This window comes from Macrobrachium nipponense, chromosome 1 (assembly GCF_015104395.2).
Source record: "Macrobrachium nipponense isolate FS-2020 chromosome 1, ASM1510439v2, whole genome shotgun sequence".
In the NCBI taxonomy this organism is placed as follows: domain Eukaryota; kingdom Metazoa; phylum Arthropoda; class Malacostraca; order Decapoda; family Palaemonidae; genus Macrobrachium; species Macrobrachium nipponense.
In genome coordinates, this window is record NC_087200.1 from 130,779,953 (window position 1) to 130,801,625 (window position 21,673).

At 38.4% G+C, this 21,673-nt stretch overlaps 1 protein-coding gene across 1 annotated transcript in view; it reads right to left on the bottom strand.

Moving 5' to 3' along the window:
* LOC135219627 (uncharacterized) overlaps window positions 1–21,673 on the bottom strand; it is a 404,265-nt gene that overhangs the window by 378,171 nt on the left and 4,421 nt on the right. The window contains 1 exon segment of the mRNA XM_064256550.1: window positions 5,854–6,551. Within this exon segment, the coding sequence (XP_064112620.1) occupies window positions 5,854–6,551 (698 nt within the window).

The window sequence follows — 21,673 nt, forward strand, 5'->3', positions numbered from 1 at the left end:
TCCTTTGCCCAAACCTCCCGAATACCATTAAACAGGTCGAGTAGGGTGAATAAACACTGACGCTGTGGGGGTAACATAGCTTTTTACATTTACGGCGAATGACATTCCTGAATCCTTAGCATGCTTTTTTAAGGCAACTCACCATACACCCGTTCACATTTACATATCAACATACCAACCGGAGGTGGTCCATTATAGTGTTGTCTTCGTTAATCAAACTATAAAAACAGTGAGCATACGATTCAACTTAAACCCGATCCACACAAAGACAAGAGCCTCTTTAGTGACCATGTATAATCTGATGAGATGAAGTTATACAACGTAACAAAGAAACGGGACAAATCTAACCAAAGTGTACAATGTATCTCATCTTTTTCAATGCAAGTTTTTATGTTCACAAACCAAGACCACAAAGAAAGTATCTCGAACTCGGAGAAAATGGTTTCACCAACAAAACTGAGATCAAATATGTCAACAGCAGATTATGCAATGTAAACATAAAAAAAAAAAAAAAAAAAAAAAAAAAAAAAAAAACACAAAAAAAACACACATTAGGGTATAATTCTTAAGTCGGCCCGGGCACGTGACCGTTCTTTGAAACTGCACAAAATAAAGTAACAATTATGAAAAATAAACAAGCACGAACAATCAGTAAGTGCTTGGCTGCTTAGCTGGTTTGCCTACTTTTCGGTCATTTTAATGAATGACTCGACAGTTTTCATTTGTAATTGAAACTAAATAAGAAAAACTATGAACTCTAAACTAGGAAAATAGGGCAAACAAATTAAGGCTAATAAGAAAACTTGAATACTTGTTATAAAACCCCTGCAAGTTTCAGGAAGTTTAAATGTTATAGCGCTTTAGCAATAAAATAATTTCAAAAATATCCCTCTCAAATTCGTAGTAATGCGATTTCTTGAAAGAAGCCCGTTTCCTACCTCCCGCAAAAGCAGTGTGGACCTTTAAGGAAATCATCCATTGGATTTGAGGTAAATTCTGTTTACAAGTGAGGTGGTTGTACGGCTTCCAGTTACCCAATCTGTCCCTGGATACGCGTGACAAGTAAAACTCTTCTTTACCAGCTTTTCATAGGTACACAGCGAGGAAAAAAATAATAAAACATAATAATCCCCAGCTCCAGAGTATAAACAACTAACACAGGTTAAACATTGACAATAAAGGGTATTTCTACAAAAGCATTCCGCACGGACTGCAAGGAACGTAACCTCGGATACGACATCCGCTAGGGGTTGGGGCGTCCAATGTATTTCGCCGTGTTTAGTACTGGACCCTGGGTGTTAATTACAGTCGTCCGAATAAATATTACCTAAATTTCTTGTTCAATAGGTAAAACTGCAAGGAAAAACCGCAACTGCCATAGTCTAGGCCGCCACGGATAACTACCCTAGATCTACCAAACAAACTTTTCATCTCATTCCAAATAACCTCAACTTACCAATGAACTTTGTATTTGCACAAAAGTAGGGCGAGGACACTACAACCATGGCCACTGAAAGAAGAACTAGCCCAAGGATAAGGCCAGAAGGTCAGAAGCTTACAAAGTGTAGGACCAGCTCGCTACTTTTAAAAGCGGAAAGGGACAGTATTCCAATTTCGAAACAAGGCTGAGATAAACGTTTTAACTGCGAGCATGATTGGCAAGTTAATGTGTTTTTCAATTACCTTCAAGAGCATTCACAGTAACTTATAAAAGTTTAAATACTAATAAAAAGATACCTTTATTAGACATGCAGTGAGGGATAAAAACAGCAACTATAATAAATTTGATTAAAAGTTAGGATAACCATGATTTAATCCTCATAAGAGTGAGAGGGGGCTTGGGTGATGAAGCAAGCAAAAATACTTAATCTACCGATACATGTGCATAGCCAAGACAGAATGAAATGCACAGCTATATCAAATGGAAAAGCCCTTTTCGGATCACTGTCACAGGCCCTGAGTTACTGACAAATCGCGAAGGATTTCCGTACGAATACTGTGTTCCCATCATTGCTAAATATCAAAAGGCTTACTGACACTGAACGTCTCTGTCTGTCTATCTGTATTACACATACACACACACACACAAATACACACACAAGGGGATGGGAAGGAAAGAGAAGGGTCAAAATCATAATAATAGTAAGTCGGATTAACTCGCCTAAATGGAGAAAAGAAACGGAAAAATCTTGCGAGATTCGCTTAACCCTGGCACTTGTGCAGCTTTGCAACGGGAAGGGGAATCTGGACCCCTCTGTACTCTGAGTCACTGTTGCATTCCCTTTGCAATGACACCCTGTCACCGGCTCATCTCTTAACACTAATCTGCTTGAGCCGAGTGACTCAGACAGTAGCAATGACGGAAGGCACCTCCATAAGGACATCAGGAAGAGAGGCTTCGGTTTGACTTTCCTTGATCTCCCTGTTTCAACCCTCTCCCTCTCTTTGTCGCAATCTTCGCCCTCGTTTAGCCCAGTCTGCATGCACAAGCAAGTTAGGGGATCACCCACAAGGAAGACACAAAAGGTTCGGCCTACATAGTTCTCTGTACACATCACGCCTGATTCATGCATGAGTCTTTGGACTGTCTTGTTCCTGGTCTTATAACTGGTTCAGGATCCACCTGATGCAGGAATTCGTTTATTTACTTATTCGTTTTGCCAGTGTACCTCACTTAGACAAGTTTGACGATTACTTATCTCCAAAAGTCTGGTTTTAACGAAGGATGTGGTAAAGCACCAGCTGAGTTTTGTATCCACTGTACTTTTGAAAAAAAAAAAAAAAATCGAAATCAACTCTCTCACTAAATTTAACACACACACATTTCCACACAACAGCACCCACCACAGACAGATCACACATATATATATAATATATATATATATATATATAATTATTATATTATTAATTATATATATAATAGATTATAATAATATATAATAATGAATATTATATAATATAATTATATAATATAATTATATATATAATATATATATATATATAATTAATATATATGATGAATACCTTACACACATTACATATTAGTTTTCGTAGTTCCTTCTTGTTGTCCTAATCATTACTGTATCATCTACAAACACCGACCATACCAAACTGTTCACGACTTATTTTCAATGAAACACTGCGCAAGTGTCTTATTTTATGATGATATTAAACACCCATGGAGGCATAACACCAAATCTGTGGCAGTCTCGTCTAAGTTCCAACAATTTCCCTTCAATCATAAGAACTTAAAATCATTTTTACCTTACATCTTCAACGCACTCCAGATTGCCCCTCTCTGGATTTTAACTTAACAGTTGTAATTCCTTGTGAGTGCTAGTTCTCAAGGTCGTAAAAAATTTGGCATGATCGATGTTTGTAGATTATACACTAGTGATTAGGACAACGAGGACGAACTACGAAAACTAATGAAAAGGTTTTTAAGTGATTGAAAGTGAAGAAAGCAGAAAGTAGTTGCGAACAAGGGTCAGTTGATGAGGGTAATGGAAACCAAGAAGATGACGCAATGGAAGTGGTTGATTTTTAAAGGTATTTGGGAAGAATGCCAAGATGGAAATGCATGAAGCAATTGTTGTGCCAACTGTCTTTTACCTGAGCAAAGTGAGGATGCTAAATGTGAATGAAGTAAAAATGTAGAAGTTCTTGAGATGAACTGCTTGCATATCACTGGTTACGTAAAAACAAATAAAAGAATAAAATAGTACCCATAAGTAGAAGTGGTAACAAGTTTATTAGTAGATAAAAGGATGGACCAGTGCTTCGAGAAGGCCTGTACATGTGGAAAGATTGGAGTTTAATAGAATTTTTATACGTATAAATAAATGGAGGTGTCTGGATAGGACATTAAAGACTAGAAAAATCTGGATATATGACGTTAAAGGCACAGGAAAGGATAGGACTTATTATATTGCGGAGAATAGCTCAGCCCGTATTGGGAGTTTTGACGTGATGTTGATGAGCTCTCTGTTTAGATGTATGAACTGATTAATGTTGAAGTTTTTCATGGGAGATGGCGTTATAATGGCATAAAAAAAATTAAAATTTCATACAAAGACTTACTAAAGCACACTAACTATTACAAATTAATTCTTAATAAAAAAATTTATAAAACAGTACTCATCAACAAGACAGATTGCTACGTTTTTCTGCAAGTGTACTTATACTATAAAACCACTTGGCAACAAGGGATCAAAATTCATAAAATAAAAACCATTATAAATACGGCTGTCTGACTCTTTAAGATAAATGTCTCCCACAATCCAGCGTCACTGTACCATCAACCATTAACGACCATTAGCTGAATAAAAACAGAGAAAGCGGGCTAATGAAATGTACAACTGTCGATACTATAAAGGGACGGTATTTACAGCATTTTATATAATTTTCCATTAACGTGGAATGTCATAAAGGTTATTTCGGTTTCCAACTTTTACACAATCAGGAGCTGAGTAAGAACAGAAGAAAAAACCTCTGCACTTCGGCATGCACTTTTACTTTCGAACCTATTAACCTGAAGCAGGAGGAGCGACAAAACGATCAATGAATGAAGTATGGAATGTCTTCCCTGCCAGCCACTTTATCTCGATAAATAACTATAGCAATCAGTTATGAGAAAGCTGAAACGCTCGGGAAAAGTTCGCGTGTTTTACATTTTCATACGCGAAATGATGATCCTGTAAACACACAATACACAAACACAAGGTGAATACACGCACCACGATAAACATTTGTTTGAAATGGCAGCGATATGCCCATCAAAAATATAAAATCAATAAATTGAATTTAATCTAAAATCAGGTGACGCACAATTTACTACATCAAAAACCCACGTATCAAAAACACACACAAAAATATAGATATATAATTGATATTTTCTCCTCAAGCAGCCAACATTCACCTTTCATTGTTAAAATGATGACGTAAGTTACTCACCAAAGTGGGCAGCTTGAGGTTATTCACCGAGCTCTAAAATTCCCATTAAGAATGAAATGTATTCACTACGAGGCTGGTAGATACCACTAAAAATTGGCCTTCCAAGTTCCAACTAGCATAAAACGTCAGGCTTAACTGAAAGCTCCAGCAGAATCTACTAACGATGGGAAGTGCCGTTGTTACCTGTGCAGTACTACGCTGTCGAGTCGGCACAACGCCAATTGTTGGAAATCTTGAACGCCTACTTCGCAGTTCTAATACAATGCTAGCCACGCCATACAATGAATTTCAGGCTACGGAAAAAATCTAAAAACTATCCATGAATATAAATATGGACTATAAAGAGGGCAAATATCTTTGAAATTATTAAGACTAGTTCCTACTAAACCAAAGCTGGTGCGGCATTCTTGTAATTGAAGTAAGGGTCATCATCACAGCAAAAATGTCAAACATCTGTTCAATCTCTGTTACTTGAATAGAAACGTTCCATAAATGTATGTGTATGTGTATATGTGTGTGTATATGTATATATATATATATATATATATATATATATATATATATATATATATATATATATAGATATATATATATATAAATGTCTTTTACTGTAAATACAACAAAGGCCCATAAAACACTATCTGAGTGCTGCAACCATATTTTTCAAGAACTTCCTTCTGTGATCAGGAGCTCAGAAGGAAATGCTCGAAATATGTGGATGCAACGTTCAAAGAGTGTTTTATGGGCCCTAGGGGCTATTCTATCTATCTATCATCCATCTATTATCCTATATTATCTATCTATATTCTAATCTATATATCTATATATATATATATATATATATATATATATATATATATATATATATATATATACATATATAAAGAAATAACAGCTTACCTTCTTTGAGCTTCTTGATAGACTACAGTGTTTGGGTCTGGCGTGTCGTTCTGTTCCGTTCCTTGGCGAAGTGTCTCAGTAACAGCATTTGAATCTCTTGTGTCAGTGTTGTTCTTCTCATTTGTTGATGGAGAAGAAGAAGAAGACGAGGGATTATTATTGTCTTTACTTAGGTTCTGCCCTGGAGGAGGCTGCTGTTGCTTGAGACGCCCCAAGGATTCCTGAAGGATCTGTCTCAGCTCTGGGGAGAGCTTGCGCACGTTCTCGCTCAGCCGGGGGAGTTGAGGTACTTTGATGAGTGGTACACTGGTTCTGTACCTTCTGAGCGGCGGTCTTGGAAGGGGATGGACTGCTACGGGGCTGAAGGGCTTTTTGCTTTTGTTGCTCTTGTTAAGGGAAGTTGCAGGAGGGGAATTCGAAATGGTGGCACTGCACTTTGGGGGGGTAAAAAGGGATTGTTTGTGGTGTTTGTCCGGGGGGCTGAGGACAATTAGGGGTGGGTTGTCATGGTGACGGCGGTGTTGTTGGAGACAAGTTCGCCCACAGTTTTGGGGGAACTTGCAACTCCTGCAGCTGGTGGTGGAGGTAGCTGTGGCGGTGGCGGTGGCGGTAGTAGTTTTGGCAGCGGTGGTATTTGGGCCCGGGTTCCTGCTTGCAGAGCAACTAGCCCCTCGCCCTACTCCGACATTTTCACCACGCTGGAATGGAAAAGATAAAACAGTTCATAACTTCGAAAGATCAGAAAATTATTAGCTGAAAAAAAAGTAAACATAAACAACTTGAAATGAAATCTTAAATCATACGATGGGTAATGATCCATTGGGTTTGTAGCACAACTTCAATAAAGGAGATGCTGTTGTTTATGACTAAACTGGCACTATGCCAGCACGGGCTCTTGTACATAAAGCAACCCGTAAGTGTCCTTCATTGATTTTAAGCGAAGAAAAAAAAGTCTTGAGTAAAATGAGTAAAGAAAGGGTTAAGTAAACATCTGGCAGTAAAACGAAGTGACAACATAAGGCAATATTAGTTTTAAGTCGAAGAAAACAAACATCACTTAAGATAAATACACATTAACATAAAGTAAGAATGTCAATGATACCATTTCGGTGTAGGGTTTAGCAGTGAATAGGAAATAATGATAAAGTGCCATTGGTTATCTACTACATACCAAATCACAACCGATGCCTTGGGTAAATTTCTTGTTCTGTTTATTAATCTTCATACCCTTCAAAAAATCGCATTGTGTTTCTGAGCAGATTAGCGTTTTAACGGAATATGTTTGAACTGATGATGCTTGTTAACTGAAATACACTTTATATTTATTCCCATCTCAAAATATGTAAACAGGCATAATAAGCTGAAACACTCCTGCAGCGAGGCCATTTTTACCTAACGTGACTGCATTCAATTATCAAGTAAATCATTACAATAACTAACTAACTTAATCTCCTTCTTTCAAGAGGCATATAGATGTTCAGCACGCATTCATTACCTTCACGTCGAAGGGGCTCATACATCACAGCGGGGAGCTCTCGGAAACTATGTAAATTCATTAATATCTCATTCCAGAAAATAACCCTTAATTCACATCCATCATGTAAGATTTAGGGCTCCCATCATCACAGTGATTAAGCGGCTGCTAGGAATACCAAATGATCATTATCTCAATGTGCTGATTTGCAAATATGTGCGCCAGCCTTTGAACTTTATCTTTGTACATATTGTCATTTTCTTAAGAATGAGTGGAAGTACAATCAAAATAAAGTTATGACAGAGATTTCAACAATGGATCCTTCGATACTGATATTCATGATAGACAGTTGCTTTATATTGACAGGTTTATAAAATGTCACTGCTGAAAAATTCTCATCTCAAAAGGTCATAATAAAAAGAAATTAATGTAACAATAACAATTAATTAACTTTAAGCCTGTTAACAAAAGCAACAACAATAAAAATTCTTGGAAACAAATCCACAGTTATGTAATTTACAACACAGTATATTAAAAGATAAAACTTTACAATTACATAATTGTGGATTTGTTTCTCCACTGAAAGACTCGTGGTACTATGAGTATTTTTCACCAAAAATTATAGTAAAATCCTTATGAACAGTCTACTCTCAATAAGCAAAGTAGACCTGAGGAGCTTACAGTAACAGAAAGGGGCACACCCGGAACAGAACGAAGTTTCGCCAAAAGCTACGTAAGCTTTACCTTTCCCTTAACATGAGGCAAGATCGTCAATTATTCTAGAGGCTCCTCTTCTTATCTTCACATTCTGTAACTCGCCAGAGATGTTAAAACACATCCAGTTATTAATCATAATTATTCAAACTTAGAACGCAATCAAATGGAATGACCAAAAAGGGTCATTAATATGTCAAGCAAAGGTCCAAATCTATAAAAAGCTAAGGCTTTTGGGACATAAACATTTTCAAAATATCACGGTAGAGGGTCAACTTCAAAAGCACAGCTTTTACAAACCCAATGTGATATGTTTTTGCCCATATTGGTTCCTTTCCTTTCGTGGACCTTAACCTCCAAATAGTGAAAAAGACGAAACGCACGTCTATGTAAATCTAACGGACTGTTTACGGTCGAACCGCAAAATTTACATAGCATTTAACATGCTACTATGAGGTAAGTGAAACCTTAAAATGTGGCACTGAGCAACAGCTTATCAGCTTCAGGCGCAATGATGATACCTGCGAAGGTAGTGTATGTGTGCACTTGGATTTCGAAGATGTGAGACTTAAGTCTTCTAACTATTCAAATAAAATATTAAAATAAATAATCTGCAGCTCATTTCCTTACAACAAGCACAAAGAAACTATAAGTATCGGCAGTTGACATAAATATAACACCAAAAACATTGTCAACAGGTAATTAAAAACTTCGTCAAATGACGAATATAGCTCGAAAAAGAGAGGAAATCTGATAATACTTCATTCTAATTCCAAAGATATTATGATCTAATTATAAATGGATAAAGCAGTCACGATTGGCAAACAATTGAAAAATACTCTGAAATAGAACAATTACAATTCACGTTTACATTGAGGATCACTATTACGATATATAATTTAAATCCAGGAGTTTACAACACATTATATACACGGAATATTTTCTTAAAACAAAAAACAAAAAGCAAAGAAAAATAAATAAACGAAGAAACCGAATAACCGCAGCAGTAAAATCATTCCAGTGATTAATTAGTAGAGTTTAACCATTCCCACCTGCCTTTCACTTCCCAATAAAGGGAGCCAACGAGCCACGAACGTCGGCTGCATCCCTTCAACAGAAGGACTAAGCTTGACCACTATAGGTTTCTATCACCTGCGACTTTCGCCAGTCAATTCTCTATCCCTACAGCAACGCCACCACATGTCCGCTAATGAAGCAATGATTTACGAGAGAAAAAATATAAGAACAAGAAGTAAAAGAAAGCCAGTTACACTTCTCATAGAGGGTAATTTCCTGGACCTTCAAGTTAGTCGTCATTTATTACAGCTCGAGCGATGAAAGTTAACTGTTTCACCAACTTTGTTAACCACTGCTAAAGAAAAAGAGGTTTCGTCGAGACAGAAATTTCACTAGACAGAATAAGGTTAAATAAAATAGCATGTCGTCATAAGAAAAACTGATAACCAAACTATCCCAGACTACCATAATAATAAAAATTAATTCAGCCGAATACAATAAACCCAGAGGTTGTCAGCTAAGAAAAATATAGCCAAGCCAAACAGTGGATAACGCCAAACGGAAGTAAAATAAAAAATAAATAAATAAAACAGTATCAAATTACCCGAAGAAAGGAGAGACACCACTTCCAGTTGTGGGAGGCTGGTGGTGACAGTAAACATGGATGACAGAAAACACAAGGCAAGAGTATACGAGAGAGGAAGAGAGACGTATTCCGCAGGTACTCTCCATGCCTCAGGCAACAACCAAAACAGTAAGCAGCCTACGAGACTTTTTATGTGCATCAATTCGCCATTATTGTTGTTATTAGGCCATCTATTCCTCGAATTACGACTCCTATAATTCGGATTTCCGATATAATATATCTGTGTCGGGTCTACCAAATGGCCTTCACGTGACTTCCCAACAATGTAGGAGGGAACAATGTAAAGGGAAACAGGTCGATTTGAGGTATGTAGGATATGTGAATAACGTTCAACTTTAACAAATACTACAATTCTGTCTTGCAAGCCGTTAGGCGGTACCGAGCGGGACATAGATATTATAAGAAACTTGCACTGAGCAATATAAATTATATAGGACTTCCTCCTCCCCTACTGTTTTCTAATAAAAGCAGCGGAGGAATGATAAGGTTGTTAACTCTCTACTTCCGGTACACAACTGTGACTTGAAAATGGGATTTTTTTCCATCATTATAAAATAAAGCAGATGTTGAGGGACCTTTTAAAAGAAACAATGCGTCTGCTTTCGAAAAATCCATAAAACAAATAAATCTAATGCAAACATTACTTGATTTACTTAGGAAGAAAGCAGCCGCCTTTACTTTCCATACACGTTATTGAAACGTGTCTGTAGAGTTTGCAGTCCCTCAAAACTTTGAAATAAAATTCTAATTCCCCCCCACCCCTACAATTTCATACCATGAAGGATGGAGAGACCCAATAGATTTCTAACCTGTTTTTAAGTTTAATTTCTATGGTAAGACTTGACAAATCGCCATGATCATTATGTAAAAGAAGATAAATATTGCTCCACATTTCTCTCACTTTAATGGCCATTATAACAAAATACTTTACAATCGGATTACTAGTAATCACTCTTTTCATATTATTTCCTCCTTCACTAGAAGGAAATCGCCAATTTCTTGTACTAATAATGATGTGATTAGTGTAGGAAATGTTTAAGGGCCCTTAGTCTGTTGTCACAATATTATCATAATAACAGATCGAATCCTTATAAACAGTTCTTGAGTCTTCTTTATCTTGGTTATTCTAATCATGAATCACCGGAAAAGAAGCAAGGTCAGACAATGGCTTGAAAGGAGAGTGCTTTAGGAGAAAATACTTAGGCGAAAGATCACCAGGAATGGGTTAATCATCCTAATCTCAACCGTATAAAATACCCATAACGAAGATAAGGTTTCCTAATTTCTACCTTTCGCAATACTTAAAACATGCCTCAGACTTTACAAATGCTCCAAAGAATGTAGATGAACAGTTTTGAAATTTCTGCAAGATAATCCTCTGATATTCATGAAGGATGCATACATGATATTTGTTAAGATTCGTGGAGATCGATATGGAGTCATACGACCTAAAAAAACTTGAATATGAAAAAGTGAACCATGATACCTAGAATCCCTTTCCCCATCCCCACAACCGCCCCCCCAACAAAACAAAAACACACACACACACACAATCAAATAATGAAGTAGATGAGGTTTCCACTCATAACCGCAAGAAGCAGAGTTGGTCTCTTCCAGTACCGCCGCTTTCTCACACCCAGTCTGTGTGTGTGTGTGTGTGTGTGGAGAGGAGAGGAGAGAGAGAGAGAGAGAGAGAGAGAGAATTTTAAATTTCCTGGGAATGTTATATATTATATGAACAGGTTGAGTGGTTCAAGGGGCAGGAAAGAATTTTGCTCAAATAATTACGATTAATCTGTAAAAGTGAACAAATATATATATATTATATAATTATATATATATATTATATTTATATATAATATATATATATATATATATATACATATATAATGTATATAATAAAATTGATGCAGTGCAAAAGACTAAACAGCACTAAAAACGAAAGGAGTTCAACAATGTTACACAAAGCTACATAAAGAAAAAACTGCAGAGAGTTAGAACTATTTTTTTCCCCCAGAAGGTGAACATGGAAAACTTTCAAGATTCAAGTTCCCTTCTAAATCAAAGACTCCTGCAACCTTTTCAAGTTGCAATTATACATTTTGCCTTACATGCTACAGCCTTACTATTTACTAATAATTCCATTAAATTCACAGATGTATAAATCCCATAAGTATTTCAAACTGTAAACAAACGACCACAATTTAAAGGCTTATAACCGTGATGAATAGCTGCTGATGGTACAGAATGTAAAATAATAATTCATTAAAAAGAGAGAGTAAAGAGTAAGGCAATACAGAAAAGTAATACTGAACAGCGCTATAGTTAATTCAGTGGTAAAAAAGACCACCATATAAGTTCGATCAGATAATTACGCAGGTGATAATGAAAATTTCGATAACGACAACAGAAGGCACAACATAAAACAAATATATGTATACTATATACTAAAAGTGGACCTAAGGAATAAAATGTGAACTTTAAAAAGAACTGCGGCTTCAAACTTATAATTGAAGCTGACCCTTAAGAACCTGCAGCAAAATGAGGAAATCCGAAATTAAACACCATAATTTACATTCTCGGTGGAATGTCTTACGGCTAATTTATGTCGGATCGTTGAAGAAAGGGAGCAGCCTTGACCCGCGAGACGAATAACCATACTATGATCTTATTCAAATGTAGACACGAAGGTTCTGACAAAGCTTTCGTTGCTGGTTACTGCTAGTGAATCAATAATAATAATAATAATAAACTTCATGAAAGCGAATGATCATTTTACCCGCAAACAGAATACAACAGCTTTAAGTCGATTTTTGGTTGGCTGTCGAGACGGGCTCATAATAATAATAATCATCATCATCATCATCCATCATCATCATCATCATCATCATCATCATAATAATAATAATTCGTGCATATAAAGAACAAAATACCATAAACATAGGTACATTATTAGCTACCTCTTACCATATATCCGCACTAAGAAACCAGTTAGTGAAATGACTGAAAATGAGAAGCAGGCATATAACTTGCAATTCTATGTTTCAATACCGAACCCTTTCTCCAAACCTTGGAATGACACAGATCATACAGGCAATAAGACGGCTCGAGATAAAACTGAGATCCACATCGGTATAATACGATATGCAAATGAGATTCATACATTATCAAGGATTATACTTATTATCCAATGAGAATGAGAACATTGTTTTTATCAATCCTGTTTGGTCTAATAACAAAGTTTAGACTGGACAAACTGCTGGGAAATCAAACCATTCAAAGGAAATAATTAAGAGCATTTGCGACGTTAATGAACGCAATTGCATTAATCAATTACAGCGACGAATCAAAGTAATGGCATTGCAATGAAAAGGAAAAAAAAACAGCAATTGAATCCCATTTCGAAAGTTATTAGTTCATTGCCAATGAAAAGTCTTTAAAATCCATTACTCTCTGCACACCAGATTTACCATGATGGCGATGCCGTCAAGTTCATTGGCTCCCATCCCGTTTCATTAAAATTTAATTGCACCGAAATGAAAGCGCCACAAAAAATGGCCACATTAACTAGGATTACTTACTAGATTTGTGTGATCAAATCATTCATAGACAACATTAACCAAATAACTTTTACTTTTAATCGATTTTCTACGCATTTAAAGAAACGTGCAGAAAATAAGAAGCGATAAGGCAGCTCCAGATTCCAATAAAAAAGCTTTAGACTTCCAATGTAGCGGCCATTAATGGACTTGAGATATCTGCGAGTAGAATAAGGCCTATGGAATACTATAAGGCTGTGGCATCACGATACCTATAGTACACTAAAAACAAAGAAAAGCCAAAATGGGATCTTGGTATTTTGCATATAAATGGTTAGTAACCTTTTTATTGTCTTGGTAATAGGTACAGCCTCTATTCACGACCTAATCGGCTTTCAGGAATTGATTTATCCCTAAATAAGGCAACAGAAGGTCAGATTCGATTACCTAAGCTCCCGATAAGTCTGACATGGCACTGAACCTGAAAACATGTAGCTTCAACACCCTGTCTCTCTCTCTCTTCTCTCTCTCTCTCTCTCTCTCTCTCTCTCTCTCGCTCTCTCTCTTCAAACAAGTAGCTCTTACACACACACTCTCTCTCTCTCTCTCAAGCGTACGCAAGATTACATTCTGAAAGTCCTTGACTGCCAAAAACAGATGCAGAAACCCAAATACTGCCAAAGCAGGTTTTGCCAGTTCATTACTGGTACTCAAGGATCTTTTCTACCCAGCCACCTGAGCGCTAACACGATTTCAACTAACTCAAGTGCTTCAGCACGACTGAGGAAACTCCTTAAAGATAACAACACAGCCTCAACACTAATACAAAGCTGGAAACGTCGATCAACCGGATCCTCATCCACTGAATATCTAATTCCTTGATGAACACGGCAATAGAATCTCTGACTGCCATCCGCACGTTCGTACGCTCTCGTTAACCACACCGACGAAAAATTACGCATTATATTCCTCTCCACATAATTAATATCACCATAACTACGCGGATGAAAGAAATAATGTATGAGTAACCTTGCAACCTGGAAGTCACCTTGTTCTTCAAATGGTGTAATTATTCCTTTGCAATTACTAATTAATTTGCAAGTAGCAGCGCTTTAAATGCAGTTGACAAGAAAATTTGTTCCTCCAGGGTTATGCTCACAAGTTCAGGGTCAGATAAAAATCGCTCCTGTGAAATTTATAACTGTACGTTGTCCAACGTAACAGAACGAAAAAGTATCAGAAGAACTTTGAATGTCACTGTCCCCCGCCTTCTCTCTCTCTCATTATAAATACACACACACACACACACACATATATATAGATATATATATATATATATATATATATATATATATATATATATATATATATATGTGTGTGTGTGTGTGTGTGTGTGTGTGTGTGTGTGTATGTATATATATATATATATATATATATATATAATCATAAGCATTAAGCTACATATGACCTTTAATATCCAATTCGCTCTACCTCGGAAATAACATGTCTATTTTCATATATGTTAACCGAAAGGGAATTTTTTTAGTTGATAACAAGTTCGTGGTCTCGTGGGATCGATCCAGCGACAGACCAGAACTGAGGACTGCAAGTGACGCGCCTTATACCACACGGTGACATTGCTAGATAGGTGCGTCACTGCAGTCCTGAGTTCTGGTCTGTCGCTGAATCGATCCCACGAGACGACGAACTTATTATCAACTAAAAAATTCCCCTTCGGTTAACATATATGAAAATATATTATTTGCGAGGTAGAGCAAATTGGATATTAAAGGACATTTGTAGCTAAAAGCTTGTATATGAATCAAGGTGATGTGATAAAATTCATACATACATATCTATATATATATAATATATACACACATACATATATATATGTATATATAAACATAAATTATGAAAGAGGAAACGACCCATAGTAATCTGCAAACAGGATTTTAAGGTAACTCCGAACAGTAATCCTCGAGTCTGAATAAAAGCCACATGAAGCGAGAATGAGCAAGAACCTCATGAGAAACATCCAAATAACCAAAAACAGGATTCCCACATCATTCAACCAACAAAAAGAAGCTTACTTTACATACCAGCAACCCATATGTATAAACCCTCACTCTCGTCAACCGCTGACACAGACACCATGTGTCCTCTACAACTTCGCCTCAAGACATGTCTTTTGAAATCTCGAAATATCTGAAGAAAAGACTGCCTTCTTTAAACCCTCGAAATCCCTTCAGATCCTAATATTTCTTCTTACACATTGGATGGCTTGTTGAAGGGAACCCAGTATCTTAATCTCTTTTGAATAAGTCTTCGGAGTCTGGCCTTCAAGGTAAACAGAAAGTAAATAAAATCTAAATGTTGAATCGTGTTTGTCTGAAATTAAGCGTTCTGAGGATTTTAATAAGACTGGTAAAAGGAAGTTGAGATACTTCAATTATGTCTGCAGAAGGCTTGAGAGATTTCGACCACTGGAGATTTCGGATAAAAAGGTTTCAGAGGTTTCCGTAAGAACGGCAAAAGGATTAAAATACCGGTAAAATATTCTCTGCATTCAAAGAAAGGTTTCTATCAAGATATGGCGACTTCTCAGTACCAGCTAGACATCTAAACCCAAAAGTTTTATTAATGTTAGTTATGGAAGAGCTGGCATTATCCTGAAATTTATCCTTATAAAATACCATAAGGAATTAAGAGTTTGTAAATCGGGGGTACATATATAAAAGTAAATGTTTATGCCATCAGAAGGAAAGTTGAAATATTCGTAAGACTAGTGGGACCCTTGTATCAAAGTTCTCGTGGGTTACTGAAACATATGGCGGAGACAACCTAGTTAATGTGAACAATGTGAAGCAAAGAAAACAAGAGGAAAATACGTAAACAATAAAAACACACATTAAAATGTCTGGTATTTCTGAGACAAGTCTTTGGCTAAGCATAGCGGGAAATATACTAAAATGTACTCGTACAAAAAACCGGAATAAATAAATCACTGAAATATTCTTTGATTCATTTGGCATAACAGAACGGGCAACAAGATTGTGTGCAATTTAGCAAACTAAAATAAGTGAAAAATAAAAGCAGGTATACATGAATCCCTAATCTCACTGCTCAGAGATTGCAATGAAGTATTGAATGCACAATGAGCTTACATAAAGCTAATTTGATATTTCATACTTTCCTGTACATAATGACTTTTTCCACGTTTACAACTGAAATGATTCTCTCATTACTTCGCCTCCTTTTTTTCAAGCACATAAAAAAAATAAAACGTGATAACTTTAATAAAGGAAAATATATAGTACAAGAAAGACGCGCAAACTCTTATCACGGCTACCAGAACCATTGGAAGTTACCATACAAAGGCCTTCAGTAGTATCTTATACACTTACTACACAATCTGTTCGATGTGAGAAATATTGAAATTGTTAGAAGGAAATTAGGCCGCTCTCTATGAACACACCCATTGTCAATAACTCCAAGTGCGATCTCATAAACTATACGTAATTACAGGCATTACTTATTCATTTACATATTACAGCATTATAAATACAAAACCCCGCGATCTTAAATTCGTTTCACAACCGCAGATAGGAAAAGTAAAAGCGGGACAGGAACTGGTCCAAACGGAACTGCAGGAGTGCCAGACACACACACACACACATACACAGAACCCATCCGTTGCGAGATGTAGCTGGACACTGGCGAGGAAGAGAGACCTAAGCTAGTGATTATTAGTATGCAAGAGGCATAGTTTGCCGAGCCCAAGGGAGACGACGGTGGAAAGTCGTGTGGTTAAGGGATCCTGATATCTTACTAACACCTGAAGACGCGCAGGATGAACAACTCCAGGGGAGAATTTGAAATTGAAATACTTTAGCTAAAATGCAGAATTTGGAATAATAATAATAATCATAATTAAGATTATTATAATAATTATATTATTATAGTTAGTTTTCCATCCCCTTTCAACATACAATGAAGTTCGTCATTACTCAAAAAAGTAAGCTGAGTTGAATATTAGAACCCAACCTCCCTCATATATGAACCTATACGTACATGTATTTGGCATAATGTAATAGTTTGCCATCGCCTTCCATCATGCAAAGATGTTTGCCATCAGTCAAAAGTAAATTGGACTGAATATTAGAAACCCACCAAAAAGAAAAAATATATCAAATAATAGAGCATAGAGAGACTTCGAAAAGAAACCTATAGTAAGACAGGTGCTGCGCGTGAGTAACTAAGATACTAGCAGTATACGTATTATAATTATACTTTTCACCCACGAGCGTGTCATTGACAAAGAAGCAGCGAGCGCCCACGGGCGACTGAGCGGAACTTTCAGCCGAATGTGCCACATGCAAACAATTGCGTTAAGAGCGCTTGCATCGATCAAGCATAATCGAACTCAGATCTGTACTGATATACGAATCAAAGAACTTTTTGGGAACCATTAGTCTTTCAAGGTTAGATAAAGAATATTTAAGCGATCAATCAATTATTCAAGCCCAGCGGTTAAGTTACAAGAGGGTGCCTATCATTAATCCACAAATGGACAACCATAGCGTGAGGGGGGACGACGGCTGAATTAAGCGAACAGATCAATTGTTACATTCAAACACCCATTCGCTACTCGATCCAAGTACATTCCCTAATTTGCAATGGTCAGTGAAGTAATTAAAACTTAATGAACACAATACAGGTTTTATTTAAGATCAAAATATTGAGCCAGACAAAGGGGATTCTTCATTTCGCAAAGGATCAAAGCAACATCAGAGGTTAATATAACAAATTCTTGGTAATGTGTATTTTTCCAAGCTATTATTACCTCAAACTACTATCGTAGGAGGAGAAACCTGGATTGTCAATCTGGTACCGACAAAAAAAAAAAGTTATCCCTTCACTCCCAGGCCAGGTAAATGCCCCGGGGGGGTCGAAGACCACGCGACCTCTGACCTGAACTCCAGCCCTTTCCTCGCCCCTAAGGCACCTGCCCTAAGATACACGAGGATGGCAGGGAGGGCCTAAAAATTCCGTAGTTCAAGGTAAGTATAGCTAGGAAAAATACAAATAACCAAGAATCTGTGACTTACTCCTTAGGAGGCGGGAGTATCTAGGGAAGGAAAGGCCCGGCAGAAGGCCTAGAGAGGGGGGCCCCCCCCATGGGGACCCAGCTCTGCTTGTTTTTGGGAGACAAAGGGCTCGGCCAAGGGGTGGGCCCATCAGGCCCTGGCACAGATGGGAAGAAGGAATAACTTTCACCTATGCCATGTAATGCAATGGTTTGTACCTCGAAGGTTACAAGTTCCCTTGGGCTTACCTGAAGAATTGTAGGATCCTGAGACGTACGCCGAAGGCCCAGGAGGGGAGAAGGATGGGGGGGGGGGGGGGGAAGGTTGGTAATGTACTTCATTCACTCCACCACTCATACCTCAAGCTCCTATTCACGGTGGGGCTAGATCCTCTGCCGCCTTCTTCACTCAGCCCGTGGTAATGAAGAGGTTCTGAATCTCTGGTCTAAACTGCTCTGTCCAACTGAGGTACTTCCTTATAGCTTGGATCGGGCACATGAGGAGGTCCTTGGGATCCTCCGACTTCGGTAGGGCTGGAATTGAGAATTCCACGAACCTATAATCCGCCAGAGGGGTTCTGGGTCTTGGCAACGAAGGAGGGCACAGATCTAAAGGTGAGATCCTTCCACCCTTTCGAGTGCGAGACCATGTATGAGAGACCATGTAGCTCTCCCACTCGCTTGGAGGAGGCTAAGGCCAGGAGGAAGAACATTTTGAGAGTCAGCTCTCTGTCCAGGATGTCTTTGAGAGTCTCAAACAGAGGCTTCCTCAGAGTGTCTAACACTCTCGCCACATCCCATCAAGGAGCTCTCACTGAGCTGGGGGGCACTCCTATTTGAAGCTCCTAATGAGCATCGAGAGGTTTCTGGAGTTCCCCAGATCTATCCCTTTCAGGAAGAAGACTTGGCTCAGCGCTGCCTGGACTCCCTTAACGGCTGCTATGGAGAGACCCTTGTCAAGTCTTAGGTGAACCAGGAACTCTGCTACGTGGGGAACCTTGGCCTACAGGGGTTCAAGGTCCAGCTCCTTGCACCATGCCCCAAACAACTTCCACTTGGACTAGTAGATGGCTGCGGATGACTTCCTCCGGTACCCCAACATCTGAGAGGCCACACTGCAAGAGAAGCCTTCCATGCTCAGAAGGTGCTCGACAGCCTCCTCCCATGAAGGGATAGGGCGGACAGACCCTCGTGGTACCTCTTGAAGTGGGTTGTCTCAGGAGGTCCAGCCTGTGGGGGAGCTCCCAAGGTCCCAGAACATTTAGCTCTAGAGGGTCCGGGAACCAGTCCTTGTCCTGCCACATGGGGGCCATTAAGGACATGAATGTGCCCTTCGAGTACCTCAGTCAGTTGAGAACCTGTCTGAGTAGTCTGAAGGGAGGGAATGCATAAAAGTCCACGCCGTCCCACAGGTGTTGAAACGCGTCTTCCCAGGCTGCTGCTTGATAGGGAACCGGGGAGCAGAAAACCGGAAGCTTGGTATTCAGGCTTGTTGCGAACAGGTCCATGGAGAGGCACTCCCCGGCTGAAGTTTGCTCTGTCCAACCACCAAAGCAGAGCTTTTCTCGTGACCTGCGAGGGGAGGACGAGTTTCTGAGGGCGGTCCACCCCCGATGCCCATCCCTCCTTCAGGTTCTACTGGATGGGCCTCAGCTTTAGCCTGCCTTGGGGGACTAGCTTCTCCAGGGAGATGATATGGCCTAGTAGTCTCTGCCAAACCCTTGCTGGATGGGGGGAACCTTCTAGGAAGGGATGTGCCACACCTTGAAGGTTGACTAACCGCTCCTACGTCGGGAAGGCCCTGGCCGTCACCGTGTCCAAGTCCATCCCCAGGTAGACCATCCTGGTAGTGGGCACCAGGTGGGACTCCCCCCAATTCAGGATGATGCCTAGTCTCTCACAGAGGGCCAGGAGTCCATCCCTCTGCTCCTCCAGGAGCTCCCTTGAGAAGGAAAGAAGCAACCAGTCGTCTAGGTACCACAGGAGACGGATCCCCCTCCTGCGAGCCCAGGCAGACACGAGGGAGAACACTCTCGTGAAGATCAGACGACAAGCTGGAGCGTGTGAATGCGACAGCGAGCAGGAAAGGACTGGAGTTCAGGTCAGAGGTCGTGTGGTCTTCGGACCCCCGGGGCATTTACCTGGCCTGGGAGTGGAGGAATAACTGTTTATTTTTTTTTTCCTGGTCGGTACCAGATTGACAATCCAGGTTTCTCCTCCTACGATAGTAGTTCGAGGTAAGTATGCGGCGTCGGAACAACTACTATTTTAGTTTCGTAGATTCACACAAAACATAAATTTCCCTTACAAGACATAAAAGTATCTAGTACAATTTGAACTCTCGAAAAACGTACATAAACACTATGTATGTGTATTTTATATATATATATATATATATATATATATATATATATATATTATATATATTATTTACGATTGCGAGGCGTGTGTGTGTGTGTGTGTGTGAGAGAGAGAGAGAGAAAGCGCACAACGAAACATTCTTGATAAAATACAACCCCATTTGTGAATTGATAAAAGATATTTTCAATGAAACACGATCATACATAATCAACATTCATAAAAACGCACACTTATTCAACAATTTAGTAATCGGAGAGTGCTTCTTTGGTTTGGAAAGTGTGCCAATTTACCATAATCACCGAAAATGCATTTATGCAAATTTCATTTATAAAGCGGAAACTGTGCGACTGTTAACGCGTTTTGCAACTTCCCTATTGCGTAGGGCGGTGAAACTGCAACAGCCGCACCACTACATAAGCGCCTCATAATCTAGCTTAGTAGGTGAAGGAGAATTTACCAGCTTTCACACTATGGACTGTCATTCACCAGAGGTTTTGGGAACTTTAAAAAAATAAATATATATGTATCGTCATTCAAATATATACATATATGTATGTAATGTATCCTGTGTATGTATATATATATAAATATAAATATATATAGATATATATATATATTAAATAATATATATTAAATAATTATACAATAATATACATATATATATATATATATATATATATACATATATATAATATATATATATATAATATCTCACTATCACAATGTTGAATACAGGAAATTCTTGGTGTCTTTAGTCACATAGTCACATCCATGAGCCATTGTTATGCCTGACAGAACTGTACCCGAAGCAATGACAAAATATTGAAAAATAATGTTCCACCTCTCTCTCTCTCTCTCTCTCTCTCTCTCTCTCTCTCTCTCTCTCTCTCTCTCTCTCTCTTCTTGTTACCGCAAATTCTTGCATTAACATCATCCCTATGTATAGCGGCTGCTAAGGTCACTTTCTGAAATAAAACTAA